At 46.8% G+C, this 24,584-nt stretch overlaps 1 protein-coding gene across 2 annotated transcripts; it reads left to right on the top strand.

Moving 5' to 3' along the window:
* The first annotated feature begins 1,457 nt into the window (after positions 1-1,457).
* LOC137315456 (NACHT, LRR and PYD domains-containing protein 3-like) lies at positions 1,458-22,074 on the top strand. Of its 2 annotated transcripts, XM_067980142.1 has the most exons (13): positions 1,458-2,252; positions 9,561-9,727; positions 9,916-10,047; positions 10,325-10,406; positions 11,741-11,836; positions 14,252-14,418; positions 14,735-14,906; positions 15,012-15,077; positions 17,570-19,325; positions 20,882-20,968; positions 21,142-21,312; positions 21,456-21,623; positions 21,796-22,074. In XM_067980142.1, the coding sequence occupies exons 5-13, from the start codon at positions 11,773-11,775 to the stop codon at positions 21,881-21,883; spliced, it is 2,739 nt and encodes a 912-aa protein (XP_067836243.1). In that variant the 5' UTR covers positions 1,458-2,252; positions 9,561-9,727; positions 9,916-10,047; positions 10,325-10,406; positions 11,741-11,772; the 3' UTR covers positions 21,884-22,074. The 2 variants fall into 2 exon arrangements, with proteins under 2 accessions (XP_067836243.1, XP_067836244.1); XM_067980143.1 differs by lacking the exon at positions 21,456-21,623.
* The last annotated feature ends 2,510 nt before the right edge of the window (positions 22,075-24,584 follow it).

Below are 24,584 nucleotides of genomic sequence, written 5' to 3'. Positions count from 1 at the left end.
GATTGGGGCTCAAGGTAAAAAAATCAGTAAAAACCAGTACACAGGGACAAAAAGTAATTAAATGTAATGTTGGCATTTAGCTCAAGGGGGTTGGAATTTAAAAGTGGGGACGTGATACTTTGGTTGTACAGAACCTTGGTCAAACCACATCTGGAGTATTGCATTCAGTTTTGGGCACCGACCCTCAGGAATGACATATTGGCCTTGGAGGGGGCACAGCACAGATTCACTAGATTATATCAGGGCTTAAAGTGTCAAATTGTGAGGACAGGTTGCATAAACTTGCCTGTACTCCCTGGAGTTTGGAAGGTTGAGCGGTGGTCAAGAAGATAAATGGATTTGATATGGTTGATCTAGAAACTATTTCTTCTGGTGGGGGATTACAGAACATCTTAAAATGAAAGGTTGGACATTTAGGAGTGATACAAGGACGCATTCTTTCACGCAAGAGGAAGTGGAAATCTGGAACTCCCCCCAACCTCCGCAAAAGGCTGTTGTTGCCAGGTCAATTGAAATTTTCAAGACTGTGATCAATAGATGAAAAGTCATCGACCTGAAACGTTAACTCTGTTTCTCTCTCCACGGATGCTGCCTGACTTGCTGAGTGTTTCCAGCATTTTATGTTTTTATTGCAATAGGTTTGGGTATTATACAATATACAATATCATAACACAAGGAATGTACTGAACTTGATATCGTGGGGTGAAATTGGACATTGGAGGGGATAAAAAACGACCGGGATCACATCAGCTGCCCGGTATACAGCCCCACTGTCTTCAGTAGGACTGGATATCAGGCGTGTCCTATCACGGGCGTCGAATGCGATTCCGCCTGTTTCCCATCCCTGCCCATGTCCAATTTCACCTCCAGAGTCTGAAGCACATATCCTCATGTGTGCTTGATTTCAAAGACAGGCTCCTCAAACACCATCATTTCCATCAAGCATTTGATCTTCCCTCCTAAAATCTCCTTTTCCACCTCAAGGACCTTTTCATTATTCCTGTCCAAAGCAGATTTGGGTGTTTATTTCAACCTCAAAGGCGATATATAAATGCAAATTATTGTTGAGAAAACACTGGGTATGATAATACCTGATACCCGTCACTAAACTGGTATATTTCACCCCGAAAGTTTGCAGGGCCATAGGGAAAGTGCAGGGGAGTGGGACTCAATGGATAATTCTTTCAAAGAACCGGCACAGATAGCAGGGGCCGAATAGCCTCCATCTGTGCTGTTTGATTAAAATCAATGGGGGGATTGTAAATCGAAGCATTTACATAATTTGAGCACTTAATAGAAAACTGAACCCGCATCAAACCCACGTGAATCAGCTGGTAGGAAGAGTAAAGGAGACGTGAGGTTTCGGGTAACGCCCCACACGATCTTTATATGTCAGTAACATTTAGCGGAAGAGGAGGCAGCGAGGTTGATGTGTGATGACACTTCCTGGAGGGCACCACCTAGATTGTGTCGAGCGGAGAGGAAGGCGGGAAGTTGACAGCCGAATCCCCGAGTACCGGTGTCTTCACTGGGGACAGAGAGAGAATGGCGGGAAGATCAGCTGAATCCCCGAATATCAGAGTCCTTACTGGGGCAAGAGAGAGGAAGACGTGAAGATCAGCCGAATCCCCGAGTATCAGAGTCCTGTCTGGGGACAGGGAGAGGAAGACGTGAAGATCAGCCGAATCCCCGAGTATCAGAGTCTTCACTGGGGACAGGGAGAGCAAGGCGGGGAGATCAGCCGAATCCCCGAGTATCAGAGTCTTCACTGGGGACAGGGAGAGCAAGGCGGGAAGATCAGCGGAATCCCCGAGTATCAGAGTCCTGTCTGGGGACAGGGAGAGCAAGGCGGGGAGATCAGCCGAATCCCCGACGATCAGAGTCCTGACTGGGGACAGGGAGAGCAAGGCGGGGAGATCATCCGAATCCCCGAGTATCAGAGTCTTCACTGGGGACAGGGAGAGCAAGGCGGGGAGATCAGCCGAATCCCCGAGTATCAGAGTCTTCACTGGGGACAGGGAGAGCAAGGCGGGGAGATCATCCGAATCCCCGAGTATCAGAGTCTTCACTGGGGACAGGGAGAGCAAGGCGGGGAGATCAGCCGAATCCCCGAGTATCAGAGTCTTCACTGGGGACAGGGAGAGCAAGGCGGGGAGATCAGCCGGATCCCCGAGTATCAGAGTCTTCACTGGGGACAGGAGCCGTGCGGACCGGATCTCATGTCGCTTCAGTCTTTTCAATGGATGAATTGGGTAAGTGACTGAGAAGGTCTGTGAGTGGGGAAGTGGGGGGAGGGTGAATTAAAGCTAAGGAAAGGTTAAGGAGAGTGTGAAAGTGATGGATAGGAGAAAGAGTCCAGTATTATATAGAAGGAAACACATGTCTGCAATAAGTGCAGATCTCGTCACACACAAGTTTCTGGGTGGATACCAGATGGTGATCAGAATTAAAGATAAAACCTTATGCAGAGAATTAATCAACACCAAATGCGGGTGACCGCATTATTCTCAGGTGAATGTTCGGGTCGAATTGAAACCCAGAGCTACTTTATTCAAAGCACAGTGGGATTGAATAAACCTTCTGGTAAAAAAAAATCAAACTGAAGGGGGAACTGAGTGGATCTCAACATTTGTGCCCCTGAGTGACACAAAGTAAAAGCAACATGCTGAATCTTGCAGAGACAGAAGCGAACGGTTCCAGTTTGTGGGAACTCAGTTCCTCCAACTTTTTATCGATATGAGTGAGAGGTTTCTGCACTTTGACACCACTTGCTGTGTCTGATTGAACGCGTGATATGGACATGTGTTTTCTGGCAATTTAACTTGTTAAATGCCGGTCTGTGTAGAATTTTAGAAGTTCTCTATGGTTACAGGTTAGATTTGATCATCCTGCCGCTCCTCCCCAACACACAAAATACATACAGATACTCAGAGTCACTCGCTGATATGCAGAGGCATCATATTTTTCCCTCTCTCTCACACACACTCACTCAGAGTCACTCTGATATAGAGAGACATTCTTTCCATCTCTCTGCATCTCGCACACACACCCAGTCAGTCCCTCACTGATACACTGTGTGTCTCCCTCCATCACATATACAGACACTTGCTCAGAATCATTCAGGTATATAGACGCACTCTGTCTCTCTCTCTCTCTCTCTCTTTTTCTCCCTTGCAAACACACTCACTCAGTCTCTCACTGATGCACTCTGCGACTTGCTCCCTCACATAAACAGACACAGTATATTGTCATTCTGTGATGAAACAGTGCCCTCCCTACCCCTTGTGTCGGACAAAGTACACTGTCATCCTGTGCTGACACAGTGCCCTCCCCGCCCCATAGTGTCGGAAACGGTACAATGCCATCCTGTGGTGACACAATGCCTTCCCCACCACCTTGTGCTATACACTGTACACTGCCATCCTGTGGTGACATAGTGACCTCCCCAAAATATGAGCCCTCCGAACATATCCATTGTGTTTGGAGAGTGTCCCCGATAAATCTTTCAACTCCAATTCCCCATCAACAATTGATATTTTTGGAGACAGTGATTTGATTTATCTTAAAACTAAGAGTGGGCCATATTTGTTTACACATTCCACTTCAATCATTCAGTTCCTGATCCTGATTCACTCTAATCAGAGATATTTTATGACAGGCATGAGAATGAGTTGTAATCTATCGTCCAGTTGTGTACATTACTGACCATTTAGAGCAAAATGGAAACAAGTTAATTGCTGACAGCTTCTATTTTCTCTTGTTCTCTAAAACATCTTCAACCTTCCCTCCACATTCCCACACTGAGGTGTTGTTATTGCAGTTAATACATATTTGATGGTTAAATATTCTTATTGAAAGGTCGCACTTGTAGTTACAAACGTTCTTTCCCCATCCCCACATGCCAGAACTTTAAAATTTGCAGCTAACTGGAGACACATCCAGCCTCTGAGTCAGGAACTGTCAATTCAAAACGGTTCGAAACAGAGTCCACAGCAGTTAACAGGACTTTTATTTTATTCGTTCATCGGATGTGGGCGTCGCTGACGAGGCCGGCATTTATTGCCCATCCCTAATTGCCCTTGAGAAGGTGGTGGTGAGCCGCCCTCTTGAACCACTGCAGTCCGTGTGGTGAAGGTTCTCCCACAGTGCTGTTAGGAAGGGAGTTCCAGGATTTTGACCCAGCGATGATGAAGGAACGGCGATATATTTCCAAGTCGGGATGGTGTGTGGCTTGGAGGGGAACGTGCAGGTGGTGTTGTTCCCATGTACCTGCTGTTTTTGTCCTTCTAGGTGGTAGAGGTCGCGTGTTTGGGAGGTGCTGTCGAAGAAGCCTTGGCGAGTTGCTGCATTGCAGCCTGTGGATGGTACACACTGCAGCCACTGTGCGCCTGTGGTGAAGGGAGTGAATGTTTCGGGTGGTGGATGGGGTGCCAATCAAGCGGGCTGCTTTGTCCTGGATGGTGTCGAGCTTCTTGAGTGTTGTTGGAGCTGCAGTCATCCAGGCAAGTGGAGAGTATTCCATCACACTCCTGACTTGTGCCTTGTAGATGGTGGAAAGGCTTTGGGGAGTCAGGAGGTGAGTCACTCGCCGCAGAAGACCCAGCCTCTGACCTGCTCTTGTAGCCACAGTATTTATATGGCTGATCCATTAAGTTTCTGGTCAATGGTGATCCCCAGGATGTTGATGGTGGGGGATTCGGCGATGGAAATGCCGTTGAATGTGAAGGGGAGGTGGTTAGATTCTCTCTTGTTGGAGATGGTCATTGCCTGGCACTTGTCTGCCGCGAATGTTACTTGCCACTTATCAGCCCAAGGCTGGATGTTGTCCAGGTCTTGCTGCATGCGGGCTCGGACTGCTTCATTATCTGAAGGATTGCGAATGGAACTGAACACTGTGCAATCATCAGCGAACATCCACATTTCGGACCTTATGATGGAGGGAAGGTCATTGATGAAGCAGCTGAAGATGGTTGGGCCTAGGACACTGCCCTGAGGAACTCCAGGACATACCTGGGCAATTTTCCACATTGTCGGGTAGATGCCAGTGTTGTAGCTGTACTGGAGCAGCTTGGCTAGAGGCGCAGCTAGTTCTGGAGCACAAGTCTTCAGCACTACAGCCGGGATGTTGTCGGGGCCCATAGCCTTTGCTGCATCCAGTGCACTCAGCTGTTTGTTGATGTCACGTGGAGTGAATCGAATTGGCTGAAGACTGGCTTCTGTGATGGTGGGGATATCGGGAGGAGGCCGAGATGGATCATCCACTCGGCACTTCTGGCTGAAGATGGTTGCAAACGCTTTAGCCTTGTCTTTTGCACTCACGTGCTGGACTCTGCCATCATTGAGGATGGGGATGTTTGCAGAGCCTCCTCCTCTCGTTAGTTGTTCAATTGCCCACAACCATTCACGACAGGATGTGGCAGAACTGCAGAGCTTTGATCTGATCCGTTGTTTGTGGAATCGCTTAGCTCTGTCTATAGAATGTTGCTTCCGCTGTTTCGCATGAATGTAATCCTGAGTTTTTGCTTCACCAGGTTGGCACGTCATTTTTAGGCACGCCTGGTGCTGCTCCTGGCATGCTCTTCTACACTCCTCATTGAACCAGGGTTGATCCCCTAGCTTGTTGATAATGGTAGAGTGAGGAATATGCAGGGCCATGAGATTTCAGATTGTGCTGGAATACAATTCTGCTGCTGCTGATGGCCCACAGTGCCTCATGGATGCACAGTTTTGAGCTGCTAGATCTGTTCTGAATCTATCCCATTTAGCACGGTGGTCGTGCCACACAACACGTTGGATGGTGTCCTCAGTGCGAAGACAGGACTTCGTCTCCACGAGGACTGTGCGGTGGTCACTCCTACCAATACTGTCATGGACAGATGCATTTGCGACAGGTAGATTGGTGAGGACGAGGTCAAGTAAGTTTTTCCCTCGTGTTGGTTCGCTTACCACCTGCCGCAGGCCCAGTCAGGCAGCTATGTCCTTCAGGACATGGGCAAGGAAACCTCCTGCTGATTACCACCTACCGTCCTCCCTCAGCTGATGAATCAGTCCTCCTCCATATTGAACACCACTTGGAGGAAGCACTGAGGGTAGCAAGGGCACAAAATGTACTCTGGGTGGGGGACTTCAATGTTCATCACCAAGAGTGGCTCGGCAGCACCACTACTGACCGAGCTGGCCGAGTCCTGAAGGACATAGCTGCTAGACTGGGCCTGCGGCAGGTGGTGAGCGAACCAACACGAGGGAAAAACTTACTTGACCTCGTCCTCACCAATCTACCTGTCGCAAATGCATCTGTCCATGACAGTATTGGTAGGAGTGACCACCGCACAGTCCTCGTGGAGATGAAATCCCGTCTTCGCACTGAGGACACCATCCAACGTGTTGTGTGGCACTACCACCGTGCTGAATGGGATAGATTCAGAACAGATCTAGCAGCTCAAAACTGGGCATCCATGAGGCGCTGTGGGCCATCAGCAGCAGCAGAATTGTATTCCAGCACAATCTGTAACCTCATGGCCCGGCATATTCCTCACTCGACCATTACCAACAAGCCAGGGGATCAACCCTGGTTCAATGAGGAGTGTAGAAGAGCATGCCAGGAGCAGCACCAGGCGTACCTAAAAATGAGGTGTCAACCTGGTGAAGCTACAACTCAGGACTACATGCATGCTAAACAGCGGAAGCAACATGCTATGGACAGAACTAAGCGATTCCACAACCAACGGATCAGATCAAAGCTCTGCAGTCCTGCCACATCCAGTCGTGAATGGTGGTGGACAATTCAATAACTAACGGGAGGAGGAGGCTCTGCAAACATCCCCATTCTCAATGATGGCGGAGTCCAGCACGTGAGTGCAAAAGACAAGGCTGAAGCATTTGCAACCATCTTCAGCCAGAAGTGCCGAGTGGATAATCCATCTCAGCCTCCTCCCGATATCCCCACCATCACGGAAGCCAGTCTTCGGCCAATTCGATTCACTCCACGTGATATCAAGAAACGGCTGAGTGCACTGGATACAGCAAAGGCTATGGGCCCCGACAACATCCCAGCTGTAGTGCTGAAGACTTGTGCTCCAGAACTAGCTGCGCCTCTATCCAAGCTGTTCCAGTACAGCTACAACACTGGCATCCACCCGACAATGTGGAAAATTGCCCAGGTATGTCCTGTCCACAAAAAGCAGGACAAATCCAATCCGGCCAATTACCGCCCCATCAGTCTACTCTCAATCATCCGCAAATTGATGGAAGGTGTCGTCGACAGTGCTATCAAGCGGCACTTACTCACCAATAACCTGCTCACCGATGCTCAGTTTGGGTTCCGCCAGGACCACTCGGCCCCAGACCTCATTACAGCCTTGGTCCAAACATGGACAAAAGAGCTGAATTCCAGAGGTGAGGTGAGAGTGACTGCCCTTGACATCAAGGCAGCATTTGACCGAGTGTGGCACCAAGGAGCCCTAGTAAAATTGAAGTCAATGGGAATCAGGGGGAAAACTCTCCAGTGGCTGGAGTCATACCTCGCACAAAGGAAGATGGTAGTGGTTGTTGGAGGCCAAGCATCTCAGCCCCAGGACATTGCTGCAGGAGTTCCTCAGGGCAGTGTCCTAGGCCCAACCATCTTCAGGTGCTTCATCAATGACCTTCCCTCCATCATAAGGTCAGAAATGGGGATGTTCGCTGATGACTGCACAGTGTTCAGTTCCATTCGCAACCCCTCAGATAATGAAGCAGTCCGAGCCCGCATGCAGCAAGACCTGGACAACATCCAGGCTTGGGCTGATAAGTGGCAAGTAACATTCGCGCCAGATAAGTGCCAGGCAATGACCATCTCCAACAAGAGAGAGTCTAACCACCTCCCCTTGACATTCAACGTCATCACCATCGCCGAATCCCCCACCATCAACATCCTGGGGGTCACCATTGACCAGAAACTTAACTGGACCAGCCATATAAATACTGTGGCTATGAGAGCAGGTCAGAGGCTGGGTATTCTGCGGCGAGTGACTCACCTCCTGACTCCCCAAAGCCTTTCCACCATCTACAAGGCACAAGTCAGGAGTGTGATGGAATACTCTCCACTTGCCTGGATGACTGCAGCTCCAACAACACTCAAGAAGCTCGACACCATCCAAGATAAAGCAGCCCGCTTGATTGGTACCCCATCCACCACCCTAAACATTCACTCCCTTCACCACCGGCGCACTGTGGCTGCAGTGTGCACCATCCACAGGATGCACTGCAGCAACTCGCCAAGGCTTCTTCGACAGCACCTCCCAAACCCGCGACCTCTACCACCTAGAAGGACAAGGGCAGCAGGCACATGGGAACAACACCACCTGCACGTTCCCCTCCAAGTCACACACCGTCCCGACTTGGAAATATATCGCCGTTCCTTCATTGTCGCTGGGTCAAAATCCTGGAACTCCCTTCCTAACAGCACTGTGGGAGAACCGTCACCACACGGACTGCAGCGGTTCAAGAAGGCGGCTCACCACCACCTTCTCAAGGGCAATTAGGGATGGGCAATAAATGCCGGCCTTGCCAGCGACGCCCACATCCCGTGAACGAATAAAAAAAAAAGGACTCGGCCAGCTCGGTCAGTAGTAGTGCTCCCGAGCCACTCTTGGTGATGGACATTGAAGTCCCCCACCCAGAGTATATTCTGTGCCCTTGCTATCCTCAGTGCTTCCTCCAAGTGCTGTTCAACATGGAGGAGGACTGATTCATCAGTTGAGGAAGGGCGGTAGTTGGTAATCAGCAGGAGGTTTACTTGCCCATGTTTGACCTCATGCCATGAGATTTCATGGGGTCCAGAGTCAATGTTGAGGGCTCCCAGGGCCACTCCCTCCTGACTGTATATCACTGTACTGCCACCTCTGGTGGATCTTTCCTGCCAGTGGGACAGGACATACCCAGGGATGGTGATGGAAGAGTCTGGGACGTTGGCTGAAAGGTACTGATCGGAGTGTCCACACTAAACAGTAACACTCACAGCAAGGGAAATCTCTTCTTTCTGTGATAAATCAGTCCCATGTTATGTTGTGTAATGTAAATATTCAGTGAAGGGAACTCACTATAATAGTCACACTTCCCAGTCACGGTGTTGGGGCAGTACAGCTGCCTTCTGTGGGTAGAACCATATCGCTGAGGATATTGTCCCGTCAACTATCCCTGTTTGTCGATGATGTCACTAAAATACACTTGGAAACTGGAAGTTTGTTCCCTGGATGGAGTTCAGCCAGAAAATGTAAAGGAATGGCCACTAATTCAAAAATAGCAAATATGATCCCAAAAAGAGAGGAGGGACATGGAGAAGGAATTGCCTCTAACTGGGGCTGGAGAATGAAACGGTCACATATTGTGGTCGGGGTGGTAAAGAGACATGGAATGTGGGAACAGAGTTCATCAAACAGTTTGTTCATTCAATCAAATATTTGTTATTCAATTGTTTAAGTTTCAATTCCTTGTATTATAATTAAACATTAGAGGAAAAGTGTATATTACATTCTATTTCACACCTTCAATATTGGTCTCATTTTCTGCCCTGACATAATTAGATCTCCTGGTGAATGACGGAGTGATTGAGAAAAGTCCACAGTTGGAAGTAAACAGGGATTGTAGACTGAGGAACAACAGCAGGTGAATCAGCACAGGATTGTGAGAGCAGCAACCAGTGAGAACCCTTCCGATTCAAAGAGCTTCCATGGATCGACTGGGGAGATAAGTAAGAGAAAGTCCCATTTCCTCAGATAAACACTGATCCTGTAGACAGTCCACAGATGGTGAGAATGAGACTGGGAGAGTCTGATCACCGAGTTCAATTATCGAGCATGAGGCCGCGCATTGAAATGTGAAGTGAGATCAATTTCTGTCTCAAAACACAGTCACAAATGAATCTTGTGTCTGTTTTAGAATAAAGAGTTTTGATCTAAGAGGTGACTCCAGTCTGAGGCAGAGCCCAGCAGATATACAGTGTCTCCCCGCCTCCATCACCAACTCGGAAAGAACCCACCTTTATGGCCCCAGGAATATCGATATGTTAAGGTAGTACCATAGAGTTTTTCCGAATTCAAATATATTTCATATCCAACTATCGAAATAAATCATCTTATAATTCTGAACTGGATGCTGGGTTTCACATAATGTTATTTCCCATCAGTAAATCTATTTCTGGATTTCATATTTTCAGTTGAATTAAATGATTGTCATTTCAATATAAATTGGTGATAAAATGATTTGGAAATTAATGCCGCAGAATAACTTCAACTATAGTTTGGATAAATTACTGATCCGAGAAATAATCACTTTTACATTTCCACAGTGGGGAAAGGAAAGGACACGGAATGGTAATTTGATTGGATACAAGTTCGTGAGATACACGTACCACAGCGACACGCACACAGGTGATTGTATAACAGCAGTCAAATCTACCATTGAATATTTATGGTGTTTATTGACATTGTACGGCCCCAGGCGACATTCCACAATAAATACTGTGATTCATTTGAATGTTTAAAGTTACACGATTTATAACATTAGACATTAGCGTTATTATTAGAACCGTGGTAAACCTCCTCACCTCATACGGTGCTCATTAGTGTTAATATTAGTACAGTGGTAAATCTCCTCACCTCCTACAGTGCTCATTAGTGTTAATATTAGTACAGTGGTAAACCTCCTCACCTCATACGGTGCTCATTAGTGTTAATATTAGAACAGTGGTAAATCTCCTCACCTCCTACAGTGCTCATTAGTGTTAATATTGGAACAGTGGTAAATCTCCTCACCTCCTACAGTGCTCATTAGTGTTAATATTAGAACAGTGGTAAATCTCCTCACCTCCTACAGTGCTCATTAGTGTTAATATTAGTACAGTGGTAAATCTCCTCACCTCCTACAGTGCTCATTAGTGTTAATATTAGAACAGTGGTAAATCTCCTCACCTCCTACAGTGCTCATTAGTGTTAATATTAGAACAGTGGTAAATCTCCTCACCTCCTACAGTGCTCATTAGTGTTAATATTAGTACAGTGGTAAATCTCCTCACCTCCTACAGTGCTCATTAGTGTTAATATTAGAACAGTGGTAAATCTCCTCACCCGCTACTGTGCTCATTAGTCAGGTGCTGGTACCATGAGGGATGCGGTAAATATAATCTAATAGAAGCACCAAACAGGACACATCTCTATGAAATCATAGACAATCCCATTGACCATAGAGACCAGTGGAATCACACCCAGATATATATTGTGTATGTGGATAGATATATTCATGAAGTACCAGGATTTAATATCAATTCTCAACAAATCACAAACATAATGAATAAAATAATACAATAGCATCAGAATGTAAAATCGAGTAAAGAGTCATTTAAATCATCAATGCTCACCCTGCTCCATCTTTACTTCCAGAATATTCATTACCTCAGGAATAAGGCTGGTTCTGGCCTGCATTGTGTGAGCAAAGCTGACCAATGGGCGCTCCCAGTGCAGAGTCTCGGCCGACGGCAACTGGTTTGTGGAGATCAGCGGGACTCAATGGTTTCACTGGGCAGCTGTCTGTGTCACAGCTGATGTGGAGCGTTGATCATAACAATCGGGAAATGATCGATCCCAGAGCTAACGGCTCTGGCACTGATGGGGGAGGAGGGAATTTGTAACATGTTTGAAAAGGCAACGTTCTCCTACTCTCATTAATATTTCTGTCTAACCTCCTATTAATATTATGTTTATTACAGAGCATCAGAATCTGGGAACATCTGTCACCACCATGGCTGAAGGTCCAAACAAGGGAGAATGTCCCACATCTTCAAAAAAAATGAGAATGGACTCAGGTAGGTTCAGCAAATTCATCAAAATTGATTTTATGTCCTGACAAACGGTTCAGATCACGAGCAAGAACCTGCAGCTCACACAGGAAGAGGTAACAGCACAGATACTGTGTAGGTAGAGGGAAGAGAGTGACCATCTAGAGGGACAGTGCAGTCACAGTTGGAGGGATCTGCTGAGTACTCGAACTGTCCAATAGATACCTGGTGTTGGGGACTGTAAGGTAGATAGAGACAGTGTCTCAGACGATGGTCTTCCTGAGTAACAGTGAGAGACCGGGGAGCAGGGGGACACCCCGAGTGGGGCGGGGGTGAGAGGCAGGTGGGGCACAGAAACAGTACAGTGATAGTGGTGGGAGATCCTATTGTCAGGGAACAGGCAGTCTCTTCTGCAGCCCTGACCAGGTCCCGAATGGTAAGTTGCCTTCCTGATGCCAGGGGGAAGAACATCCTGGAACAGGTGGGACCATCTCTGGGAAGGAAAGGAGAGAAGAGAATTGCCATGGTCAGAACCAATAACACTGATACGTTTACAGAGGGAATATTAAGACTGAGGCTCAAGAATATAAAACAAGGCCACCAGATGGTGATCTCCGGATTGATTTGCACTGGGCCGCTTAAGGAGGGAAATATGAGGCAGGTCAATGTGTGGCTGCAAGGCTGGAGCAGGAGGGAAGGGTTAACGGTCTTGGGGACCAGAATGAGTTCAGCGAGAAGGGAAGGGACGGTCACGTTCTGAACCGACCAACAATGGTTTTACAGACTGGGTGAATGGTGCAGGAGGGAAGGGTTCACGGTCTTGGGGACTAGAGTGAGTTCAGGGAGAAGGGAAGGGAAGGTCACGGTCTGAACCGACCAACAATGGTTTTACAGACTGTTTGAATGGAGCAGGAGTGAAGGGTTCACCGTCTTGGGGACGAGAGTGAGTTCAGGGAGAAGGGAAGGTACGGTCACGGTCTGAACTGACCAACAATGGTTTTACAGACTGGGTGAATGGAGCAGTAGGGTGGCATCAGCTGATATGACTGGAGGTTTGGAATAGTCCGGATCTGAGGCTGGAAAGTGGAATTAATAAAACTGTTGAAGGAGGAACGGAAGATTTATGAAATAATGAAAAGCTATTAGTCGGTAAAAAGGAAGTTGATTTTGAAGTATTGAGAGATAAAGTCACTTGATATTAAAAAAACGAAGGAACGAAAACGGAACATTATTCGAAAAATTCGGAGTTCGGATTGTGTGTTATGTCTGTGAATCCACAAATCATTCCAAACAGATTCGGAAAGTTAGGGTCATGAGAGATGTGATCGAGTATCTTTAAGACAGGGCCTGACTTTACACAGGGCTCAGAGCGAAATGTTCTTGGTTATAACATTTTGAGGGGAGAGAAAAATAGTTCTGGACGCCAGTATTAATAAAGGTTCTATGACAGATCTGGAACAATAATAACTTGCATTAATAGCGCCTTTAATATAGTCAAACGACCAGGGTGCGTGACAGGAGCGATTATCAAACACAATTTGACACCGAATCAAATAATGAGATATTAGGATTGCTAACCAAAAGCTTGTTCAAAGAGTTAGTTTTAAAGAGACTCTTGGAGGAAAAGAGTGAGAAGGATGTTCCAGGGAGCTGTGTGAAGATAGAATCCATATGTACACATTTAAGCAAAAGAAAGGGAAATAGCACAATTCCCAGTGGGTTTTGCAGACCAGCAATCAGTGGAGGTGAGATAGAGGGGGAACTGGGGGAAACTAGTTGTGGATGAAGTTTTCGAGTGATACAAAACATTTCTTTAGTTTCTAAAAAATGATGATGGAAGAGAAAATGTTGGTGCACTAGAGGCGAATGCGGGACCATAGTTAGTGATAACTGTAGAGAAGGATTTGGATCTGAGAAACATCGCCGAGGTGGATAAATCACTGGGCCCAGAGATAACACACCCGAGGCTGTTAAAGGAAGTCAGAGAGGAGATAGGAGGGACTCTGACCACAATTTCTCAATCTTCGATTGTTATCAAAAATATCCAGGTGGACTGAAGGAGCCCAAGTAATGTCTCTGGTAAAATAGGGAGAGAGGGTCAACGGGTAACTGGAGACCAATCAGTCTCCGTCAGCTGTGGGCAATCTCCTCGAATCTATAATTCCAGGTCGAATTAGTGAACATTTAGAGATACAGGGGATGATCAGGGGAGGCTGGAACTGATTCGCGGCAGACAAGTCGTATTTGGCAAATTTGATACAGCTTTTTTGAGAGGTGACTATATAGATCGATGGGATGTAGCACATGCGGTGTATATGGGTTTTCAGAAGGTGTTTGATAATGTGGCTCAAAGGAGGCTTCAGCCGTTTGTTATTAGAGAAAATGTAACCGCACGGATAGAAAGTCGATAATGTGTTTAGTTTTCTCCATTTTTGTTCACAGATCCGAACGCTGCAATCACTGAGTTCCTGACAAAGTGCGACGATTACCAACTGTTCCAGTTGACGAAATTCTACCGGGACAGACTAGAACAGGCGATTGAAGAAGTGGTGGACGGAGTCAGCTCATTGTTAACATACGAGAGGCATTTCAGTGGGCAGGAACATCGGGTAAGTGGGAGGGACACAGAATGAGTTTGGATTATTTAAACATCACAGAACTAACAAGATGTCAGATCTTAGAATCATAGAATGTTACAGAAGAGAAACAGGCCAAATAGGAAAGAAATGGATCAAATTGAAAATACAGTGAATCTGAAACACTGATACGAAGAGGTGAAAATACCCAGTGGATCGGTCGGTGTCTGTACAAAGGGCAGGGGAACGGTTCGGGTATAACTCTTGTGTGGACTGAAAACAAAAGGGAATCAGTTTAAGTGGGACTGGGAAAAGGAGAGACCAGTATATTCATTATTATTCTTCACAGAAAATCGTTGATCTCGTGGAGAAGGGAAACAGGGCGGACAGTTCCAAACTTGTCCTAAATCTGGTGATGGAGAAAGGCTCTCGGGCCCGAAGGGTGATGTGGGAATCCTTTGTGAAAATGCACCATGTGGTACCAAAGTTGGACAAAATACTGAAAGAGATACAGGAACTTGGTACGGTAAAATCACACACTGAATTCAATTTCAGATTGAAACACTGCAGAATTTACTTTAATATTACACAGATCTGATTTCATGAAAGCTCATTGATTTAAACAGGTCCTGATCCATTTGTTTACATGAACATCGGACGAGGTTTATCTGAAATACCCAGTCAGCTGAAAGGTAAGTGATGAAATGGGGATTTCAAACTGGTTATTTCACTTCTGAGAATCAGAATGTTTGACTGTAGACTTCAGTTCAGAAATATTCAGAATCTGGGAATCAGGAATTCAAAGGGTGCAGGGAACAGAAATGAACGTCGTTTGGATTTGTCAGCAATCCTCAACTATTCTGCACAGATTCAAGCTACACTTAACAAGATTTTTTATATATCCTGTAAATATGCGGAGGTTGCAATATTTCACATAATCCAGCTGCTGTTCACTAACACTTGTTAAATCCTCGAACACACTTGGCAGAATCCTAATACACTGTGAATCCCCATACACACCTGGCAGGATCCTGATACACTGTGAATCCCCATACACAACTGGCAGAATCCTGATATATTGTGAATCCCCATACACACCTGGCAGGATCCTGATACACTGTGAATCCCCATACACAACTGGCAGAATCCTGATATATTGTGAATCCCCATACACACCTGGCAGGATCCATTACACTGTGAATCCCCATACACACCTGGCAGGATCCGGATATATTGTGAATCCCCATACACACCTGGCAGGATCCTGATACACTGTGAATCATATACACAACACCAATGTGCCCCAAGGATGCTCTGGGCTCACAATTAATGAACAGTGCTTTCAGCCAGACGTCACGGTTTACCTGCGCCCCCAGAAATCTGCTCACAATCTCCTGTAGGGAACGAGGTGGAGAAATGCGAAATATTAAAAAATGTTATCATTTCACAGCACAGAACGAGACGTCAATGTGTTCGATCTGATCTGAGAAGATGTACAGATGTTCACACAATAGATCATTAATCCGTGCAGAAATGTGAGGGAAAGACAATGTTCAGGGTAATTCGGAAGTTGTGGGCTGGCTTCCGAATGGCAGTGAAAGAGAGAATCTTATTCCACTCAAAGAAAAGTCCTTTAACTAACGGGTCTTTTTAGACCCAATGTAATTTCTCAAACCTGCATTATCGGAAATTCAGACCAATATGAAACAAAGGAGTATAATTATTGGGAGAACAGTTGAAATGAACTGTGACTGTTTTCTGCTCTAACATTACACTGAGTGATGTGGGCAGTCGTTGTATTATTAATTCTAATCGGTGATATGACAGGACTGTTATAAAAACACATTCGATGTAGGTGTAAAACGACTGAAAAATTGTTCGCAAATTCTGAAACACAATATAACAGAAGAATGATTGGACCAAATGACCTTTTCCTGTTTCTAAATAAGCCTATCCCTGTTAGAGATATGATCCCACCTACCCCTCCTCTCAGTGCATCCACAGAAACACGTTCAATTATCTCTTGACCCCACTTACACTGCCCTTTTAGTGTCCTTCCCAGGCTCTCGGGCCCTTTGGGTGAGAAAATTACCCTGACTTCCCTTCTCCATTATTCATTATTTTGTTGATTGTGAGCCTGTTTCCTGTTTCCGATGAGTATATTCAAGAATCAGATCGATAGATTTTTGGACACGAAGGGAATCAATGTATAAGTGGACAGGGTGGGCATGTGGATTTGAGATATATCAGCCATGACATTAATGAATGGTGGCACGGGTTCGAGAGGCCGTATGGTCTACTCTTTCTTCTATTTCTTATGTTCTTAATAATGGTGTGAATTCCATTGAAACATTTCAATCCCAAATTCGCTTGCACAAACAAAATACACCAAACCCTCTCACCATTCCCTCAACCTAAAGTCCGAGTACCTTCCATCATCATTCTGATTCCCCTCTGTACCTTCAGAATGGCAGTAATCGTTACCTGTGAACAGGTGAATACAGAAATGTACGTAATGCCCCAGATAACCTGCCCGAGTTCTGACACAATAACAGTGGGACTTCTGTCCATTCACAGTCTCTCCCTCTCCCAGTGCTCACAATATCCCAGATAACCTGCCCGAGGTCTGATACAACAACAGTGGAACTTCTGTCCATTCACAGTCTGCCCCTCTCCCAGTGCCCACAATATCCCAGATAACCTGCCCGAGGTCTGATACAATAACAGTGGAATATCTGTTCATTCACAGTCTGTCCCTCTCCCAATGCACACAATAACCTATTTTCCATTTCCGCAAAAGGTCAGCACCACTGACGGTTTCATAAATTATTCCACTGGAGCCACTAGTTTCGTATACCAGAATCACGTTTGGATTTGTAATGAGATGTCCATGGTACAGGACAGGGCTGATAGTATTAATCATCAGAGGGAAAATATCACCTTGATAGAAATCTCCATGTTCAGTAAAAATTGGAAGCAAGTGAGGATTTGAAACTTCTCTCAGCCATTATTCACTTTCAAGCGAGGTTTTCAGTAACTCAGTTTAATTTCCTGCTCGCACCTCTATTGAAGCTGTGAATTCAATCTCGGAGCATTTTACTGAATAGTAAAGTGATATTGAGAATTTGGTTTTATATCAATACAACTAACATTGAGAACCACTTTCTGTCTGTTCTAATTGAAGATGTTCAACAGAAACACAAGGAAACACTCCGGGTCCAAACTGAAACACTGATAGTGAACACGATCCTAATAAGGGAGAAGGTTAAGATTTTCCAGCTGGTCAATCTATACACTGAGCTAACGGTCATTTCTACTGTTCGAGATCGGACACTTGTAGAACATGAACTGCTGGCAAGAGGCCGAGACCATGAAGAGTGGAGAAAGAAACATCTCCGGAGAGAACTGGAAAAAATCCGAACTGATCAATTGTTCCACAGCTGTTTTACCAGGAGAAAATCCAAATCTGGGAGTTCAGCAGCAGTGAGCGGAGTCGCGGGGATTGGAAAAACAACAATGGTACAAAAGATTGTTTATGACTGGGCGACTGGGAAAATATACCCACACTTTCAATTTGTTTTCAGTTTTAAATTCCGGGATTTGAACGCTATTAACTGTAGAATAAACCTGAGGAATCTGATACTGGATCTGTATCCTTACTTTGGGAATATTCTGGGAGAGCTCTGGAAGAACCCAGAGGGATTACTGTTTATATTCGATGGTTTAGATGAATTCAAGGACAGTATCGATTTTGATAACAATCGGATCAATACAGAGGCTGATTACATCTGCACAGATCCTGAAGACTGGTGTGAAGTGTCTGACATTGTGTACAGTTTAATACAGCACAAGCTGCTCCCGGGATGTTCAGTGCTGGTGACCAGCCGCCCCACTGCATTACATTTATTGAAAAAGGCTGAGATCAGTGTCTGGGCTGAAATCCTGGGATTTGTTGGTGAAGAACGGAAGGAATATTTCAACAAGTTTTTTGAAGATCAGTCGGTGGCAGCAGCTGTTTTCAAACATGTGGAGGAGAACGAGATCCTGTACACCATGTGTTACAACCCTTCCTACTGCTGGATCCTCGGTCTGTCTCTGGGTCCCTTCTTCACACAAAGAGACAGGAAACAGCAGCGTGTTCCCAAGACCATCACCCAACTATATTCCAACTATATTTACAACATTCTGAAAAACCATGGCCGAGAGATTGAATCCCCCCGTGATGTATTACTGAAGATCGGTGAGATGGCTTTCACTGGAGTCTCCGAAAAGAAGATTGTGTTTAGAAATGGAGATTTGATCAAGTACAATCTGCAACCTTCCCAGTTCCTGTCTGGGTTCATGATGGAACTTTTGGAGAGAGATGATTCTGCCCAGAGTGTGGTTTACACATTCCCGCACCTCACCATCCAAGAGTTTGTAGCTGCACTCGCACAATTCCTGACTGCAGATCCAGGGGACATCCGGAAACTCCTCAGTGAAGCCCACAGCAAGGAAGATGGGCGATTTGAGATATTTCTCCGTTTTGTTGTTGGTCTCTCCTCCTCACAGTCAGCTCGGCCCCTGGTGGAGTTTCTGGGTCCATTTCTTCATCAAACTATCTGCGGAGTGATTGACTGGGTGAAGGAGAAGGTTGAAGGAGAGATTGGAAACATAGAGAGTGAAACTGGTAAAAGGAACCTCCTGAACACATTCCACTACCTGTTTGAGTCTCAGAATAAAATACTTGTTCGGGTCACAGTGGGATCTGTGGACATACTTAAATTTGGACACCTGGATTCACGGCGAGCATTGCGACTGACACCGATTGACTGTGCGGTGCTGTCTCATGTCATTGGACTCTGTGATACAATAAAACACCTCGATCTGGAGAACTGCTACATTCAGTGTGAAGGACTCCAGCGGCTGGGACCCGCACTGCACAAATGCCAGGTGTTGAGGTAACTGTTTATTTGTCTCTAACTGTTAGTCCAATTGTAGAACAGTCACGGATTGTATTGTTGCTCCGTAATGAAGGGAAACAAACTGTTCAGTTAAACCAGAGAGAAGAAGATTTAACACAAATATGACAAATGATACGAGGATCCATTAGTAATTCCCTAAGGATTGGAGAATCCAAAATGGTTCCTTGTGAACAAGTCGGGATTTTGCAGTCTTTATCGGATCAGTAAATACAGGTCCACTGAAAGAGTCTGATAATTTAATTGCAATAGATGATATTTATTGCTGTTTTTCTCACTGCCTGAGATACGTCCATTGAAGAGACTCCTTCTCACTGTTACTTACACAGACCGACACTAACTGCAGCAGTCTGTGTGACGGAGCATCCCACCCTCTTACCGAGGTGTGGGGGCAAGTGACAGTCACCGGACTGTCAACGTGTGTTGGAGAGGGAAGCAGAAACACCAAACATTCAGTAACAAAGAACAAAACACAGATTTCGGGCAGTCAACCGCCAGTGGGTGAGCTGAGCTTTCCCCGCAGGATATCGGTCCGTTATCTTAACTCATCAATGACACAGCCCTTCACACTCTCCAATACATCCACCATCTCTTCACCCAGCTGGCAGCACTCGTGCCTCTGAGTCAGAAGGTCGTGGATTCAGGCCCCTCGCTCATTAATCCAGGCCGACACCTCAGTGGGATTTGCGAGCTAAAGTTTGCCGGTAAAAATGTTCAAATCTAACGGGTTGTGGGGTATTTGTCCAGGAATACAGACACACCAGCCAGCGGTGGGGCCTCACACACAGCGGGAGGCTCCTGGGTTAATCAGGGGGCAGTGAACCCTGGAATGTCCCATAATCTGCTCCCTGTGTGTGAGGCCCTGCTCGGGGAGGGAACTTCAGAAAATTCCCCGAAAACTGTCGGGCCCGTTACACCTGAAATAAATATAGAGCCAGTTTAATGGGAATAAAGTGAGAGACTCCCCTCCCCTATAAATTCGGAGCACAGGCACATTTAAAACTTGGAACAGGACAGAATAAACTCTCCTTGTTACATAAATTCCTGTGGGACGGATTTTACAGCAGCCGTTAGCGCCGTTTCACAAAATAACTCACACCCAGATATTATACAGATTAATATAATACTGCATAAAGTACAGGAAATCACTGCCAGATCATTAATTCGGGGAAAATCGCCCCACTCCCATAAAATCTGGCATTTAAGAAGCAGCAGAAACGAGGCAAGTTTCCCCAAACATGACTGGGCCGGTCAATTCCCTCCAGGAGGGTCATTCTGATCATCAGGGAATGAGATCGGACTGAGGGACATTTAAAGGCTTCACACAGACAGCAATTTATTTAATAAATACATTTACTGACAGTCCCTGAAACTATGGGGTGTTGGACAGAGAGAGATTCATTGTCAGTGACAGGGAAATCTGGTTATTAATTTCCTGAAGTTTTTTCAATGTTTCCTGTAATATCAGAGAGAAATTGTATCAGATCGGGGATTGGATTCAGTTTGTTTCTCACTCTCTGTCTATTTGTGTTCAGACTGGGGAGAAATGAACTGGGAGATTCAGGAGTGAAACTACTGTCTGCGGCTCTGAGGAACCCGGACTGTAAAATACAGACACTGCGGTAAGTATCAGACTGTGTGAGATTGTGTTTATAATAACTGGATATCTCGCACTGTACATTAATGTCAGTATACGTAATAATAATACAAATAAATACTGGGGATTTACTCTGATTCCTGTTATCCCTGCTCGTCTCTGTGTCTCTCTCTCTCTCTCTCTCTCTCTGATCTCCAGGTTATGGGCTAACGATCTCACAGATTCTTGTACCGAGGATCTCGTCTCCGCTCTCAGTGCAAACCGGTCACTGATGGCTCTGAACCTCAGCAGTAATAAACTGGGAGATTCAGGAGTGAAACTACTGTCTGCGGCTCTGAGGAACCCGGACTGTAAAATACAGACACTACGGTAAGTATCAGACTGTGTGAAATTGTGTTTATAATAACTGGATGCTGAACACGGTACAATAATGTCAGTATAAGTAATAATAATACAAAGAAACACTGGGGATTTACCCTGATTCCTGTTATTTCTCTCTCTCTGATCCCCAGTCTGGATGGTGTCGGTCTCACAGATTCTTGTACCGAGGATCTCGTCTCCGCTCTCAGTTCAAACCGGTCACTGACGGTTCTGAACCTGGGAACAAACTCCTTCACAGACCGATCTGTCCCCGCTCTCCGCTCCCTCATACTGACCCGCAGGAGTCTGGAGCGGATCGGGTGAGTGTTTGTGTTAATGTTTAATGTAATAAATAAAATATCAATGGGATTCAGTCCCTTTTATGGGTAATATTTGTCTGTAATTGTTACTGAAATATTAACCCCATTCTCCCTGTTATTTACACTGTTGTTCAATCTGTTTATTTCCTGTTTAATCTTTAATCTGTTTCAGTCTGAGGGGGAATCAGTTCAGTCCAAACGGAAAGAGATACCTGGAGTCACTGCGGGAATCCAGACCCGGACTGAGTGTGGAAATGTGAACATTTCAATTTATAACCATTCCTGGTCCAATGATATGAACATTTCAATTTATAACCATTCCTGGTCCAATGATATGAACATTTCAATTTATAACCATTCCTGGTCTCATTACATGAACATTTCAATTTATAACCATTCCTGGTCTCATTATATGAACATTTCAATTTATAACCATTCCTGGTCTCATTATATGAACATTTCAATTTATAACCATTCCTGGTCTCATTATATGAACATTTCAATTTATAACCATTCCTGGTCTCATTATATGAACATTTCAATTTATAACCATTCCTGGTCTCATTATATGAACATTTCAATTTATAACCATTCCTGGTCTCATTATATGAACATTTCAATTTATAACCATTCCTGGTCTCATTTTATGAACATTTCAATTTATAACCATTCCCGGTCTCATTATATGAACATTTCAATTTATAACCATTCCTGGTCTCATTATATGAACATTTCAATTTATAACCATTCCTGGTCTCATTATATGAACATTTTTGGCCGATTCTCTGTCCCTCCCCTTTAACCGGCCGCGCTCCAGGTTCAAATCCGAACGGCCCTTTAACGGTTTCCAGCTCGAGCTGAGCGAGCGTCGTCTCCCATTGTGACGTCAGAGGCCCCGCGACAGGGTCACGAGACTCAGTCACCCGGTCCCCCAGCGCTGATTCTGCCGGATATCCGGGGCTGGATGGTCCCCAATGGGGCACTGGGTCAATGCACAGACAGGAAGGGCCCAGGGTGGGGCTCAGTCTGGGCTGCAGTGGGGCACTGGGTCAACGTACAGACAGGAAGGGCCCAGGGTGGGGCTCAGTCTGGGCTGCAGTGAGACACTGGGTCAATGTACAGACAGGAAGGGCCCAGGGTGGGGGTCAGTCTGGGCTGCAGTGGGACACTGGGTCAATGTACAGACAGGAAGGGCCCAGAGTGGGGCTCAGTCTGGGCTGCAGTGGGACACTGGGTCAATGTACAGACAGGAAGGGCCCAGGGTGGGGCTCAGTCTGGGCTGCAGTGGGACACTGGGTCAATGTACAGACAGGAAGGGCCTAGGGTGGGGCTCAGTCAGGGATGCAGTGGGACACTGGGTCAATGTACAGACAGGAAGGGCCCAGGGTGGGGCTCAGTCTGGGCTGCAGTGGGACACTGGGTCAATGTACAGACAGGAAGGGCCCAGGGTGGGGCTCAGTCTGGGCTGCAGTGGGACACTGGGTCAATGTACAGACAGGAAGGGCCCAGGGTGGGGCTCAGTCTGGGCTGCAGTGGGACACTGGGTCAATGTACAGACAGGAAGGGCCCAGGGTGGGGCTCAGTCTGGGCTGTTGTGGGACACTGGTTCAATGTACAGACAGGAAGGGCCCAGGGTGGGGCTCAGTCAGGGTTGCAGTGGGACACTGGGTCAATGTACAGACAGGAAGGGCCCAGGGTGGGGCTCAGTCTGGGCTGCAGTGGGACACTGGATCAATGTACAGACAGGAAGGGCCCAGGGTGGGGCTCAGTCTGGGCTGCAGTGGGACACTGGATCAATGTACAGACAGGAAGGGCCCAGGGTGGGGCTCAGTCTGGGCTGTAGTTGGACACTGGGTCAATGTACAGACAGGAAGGGCCCAGGGTGGGGCTCAGTCTGGGCTGCAGTTGGACACTGGGTCAATGTACAGACAGGAAGGGCCCAGGGTGGGGCTCAGTCTGGGCTGCAGTGGCGCACTAGGTCAATGTACAGACAGGAAGGGCCCAGGGTGGGGCTCAGTCTGGGCTGCAGTGGGACACAGGGTCAATGGACAGACATGAAGGGCTCAGGGTGGGGCACAGTCTGGGCTGCAGTGGGACACTGGGTCAATGTACAGACAGGAAGGGCCCAGGGTGGGGCTCAGTCTGGGCTGCAGTGGGACACTGGGTCAATGTACAGACAGGAAGGGCGCAGGGTGGGGCTCAGTCTGGGATGCAGTGGGACACTGGATCAATGTACATGTAGGAAGGGCCCAGGGTGGGGCTCAGTCTGGGCTGCAGTGGGACACTCGGTCAATGTACAGACAGGAAGGGCCCAGGGTGGGGCGCAGTCAGGGATGCAGTGGGACACTGGGTCAATGTACAGACAGGAAGGGCCCAGGGTGGGGCTCAGTCTGGCCTGCAGTGGGACACTCGGTCAATGTACAGACAGGAAGGGCCCAGGGTGGGGCGCAGTCAGGGATGCAGTGGGACACTGGGTCAATGTACAGACAGGAAGGGCCCAGGGTGGGGCTCAGTCTGGCCTGCAGTGGGACACTGGGTCAATGTACAGACAGGAAGGACGCAGGGTGGGGCTCAGTCTGGGCTGCAGTTGGACACTGGGTCAATGTACAGACAGGAAGGGCCCAGGGTGGGGCTCAGTCTGGCCTGCAGTGGGACACTGGGTCAATGTACAGACAGGAAGGGCCCAGGGTGGGGCTCAGTCTGGGCTGCAGTGGGACACTGTGTCAATGTACAGACAGGAAGCGCCCAGGATGGGGCTCAGTCTGGGCTGCAGTGGGACACTGGGTCAATGTACAGACAGGAAGGGCCCAGGGTGGGGCTCAGTCTGGGCTGCAGTGGGACACTGGGTCAATGTACAGACAGGAAGGGCCCAGGGTGGGGCTCAGTCTGGGCTGCAGTGGGACACTGGGTCAATGTACAGACAGGAAGGGCCCAGGGTGGGGCTCAGTCTGGGCTGTTGTG

The sequence above is a fragment of the Heptranchias perlo genome, unplaced genomic scaffold (genome assembly GCF_035084215.1).
Source record: "Heptranchias perlo isolate sHepPer1 unplaced genomic scaffold, sHepPer1.hap1 HAP1_SCAFFOLD_55, whole genome shotgun sequence".
Lineage (NCBI taxonomy): Eukaryota > Metazoa > Chordata > Chondrichthyes > Hexanchiformes > Hexanchidae > Heptranchias > Heptranchias perlo.
This window is presented reverse-complemented; position numbering and strand designations above follow the sequence as displayed.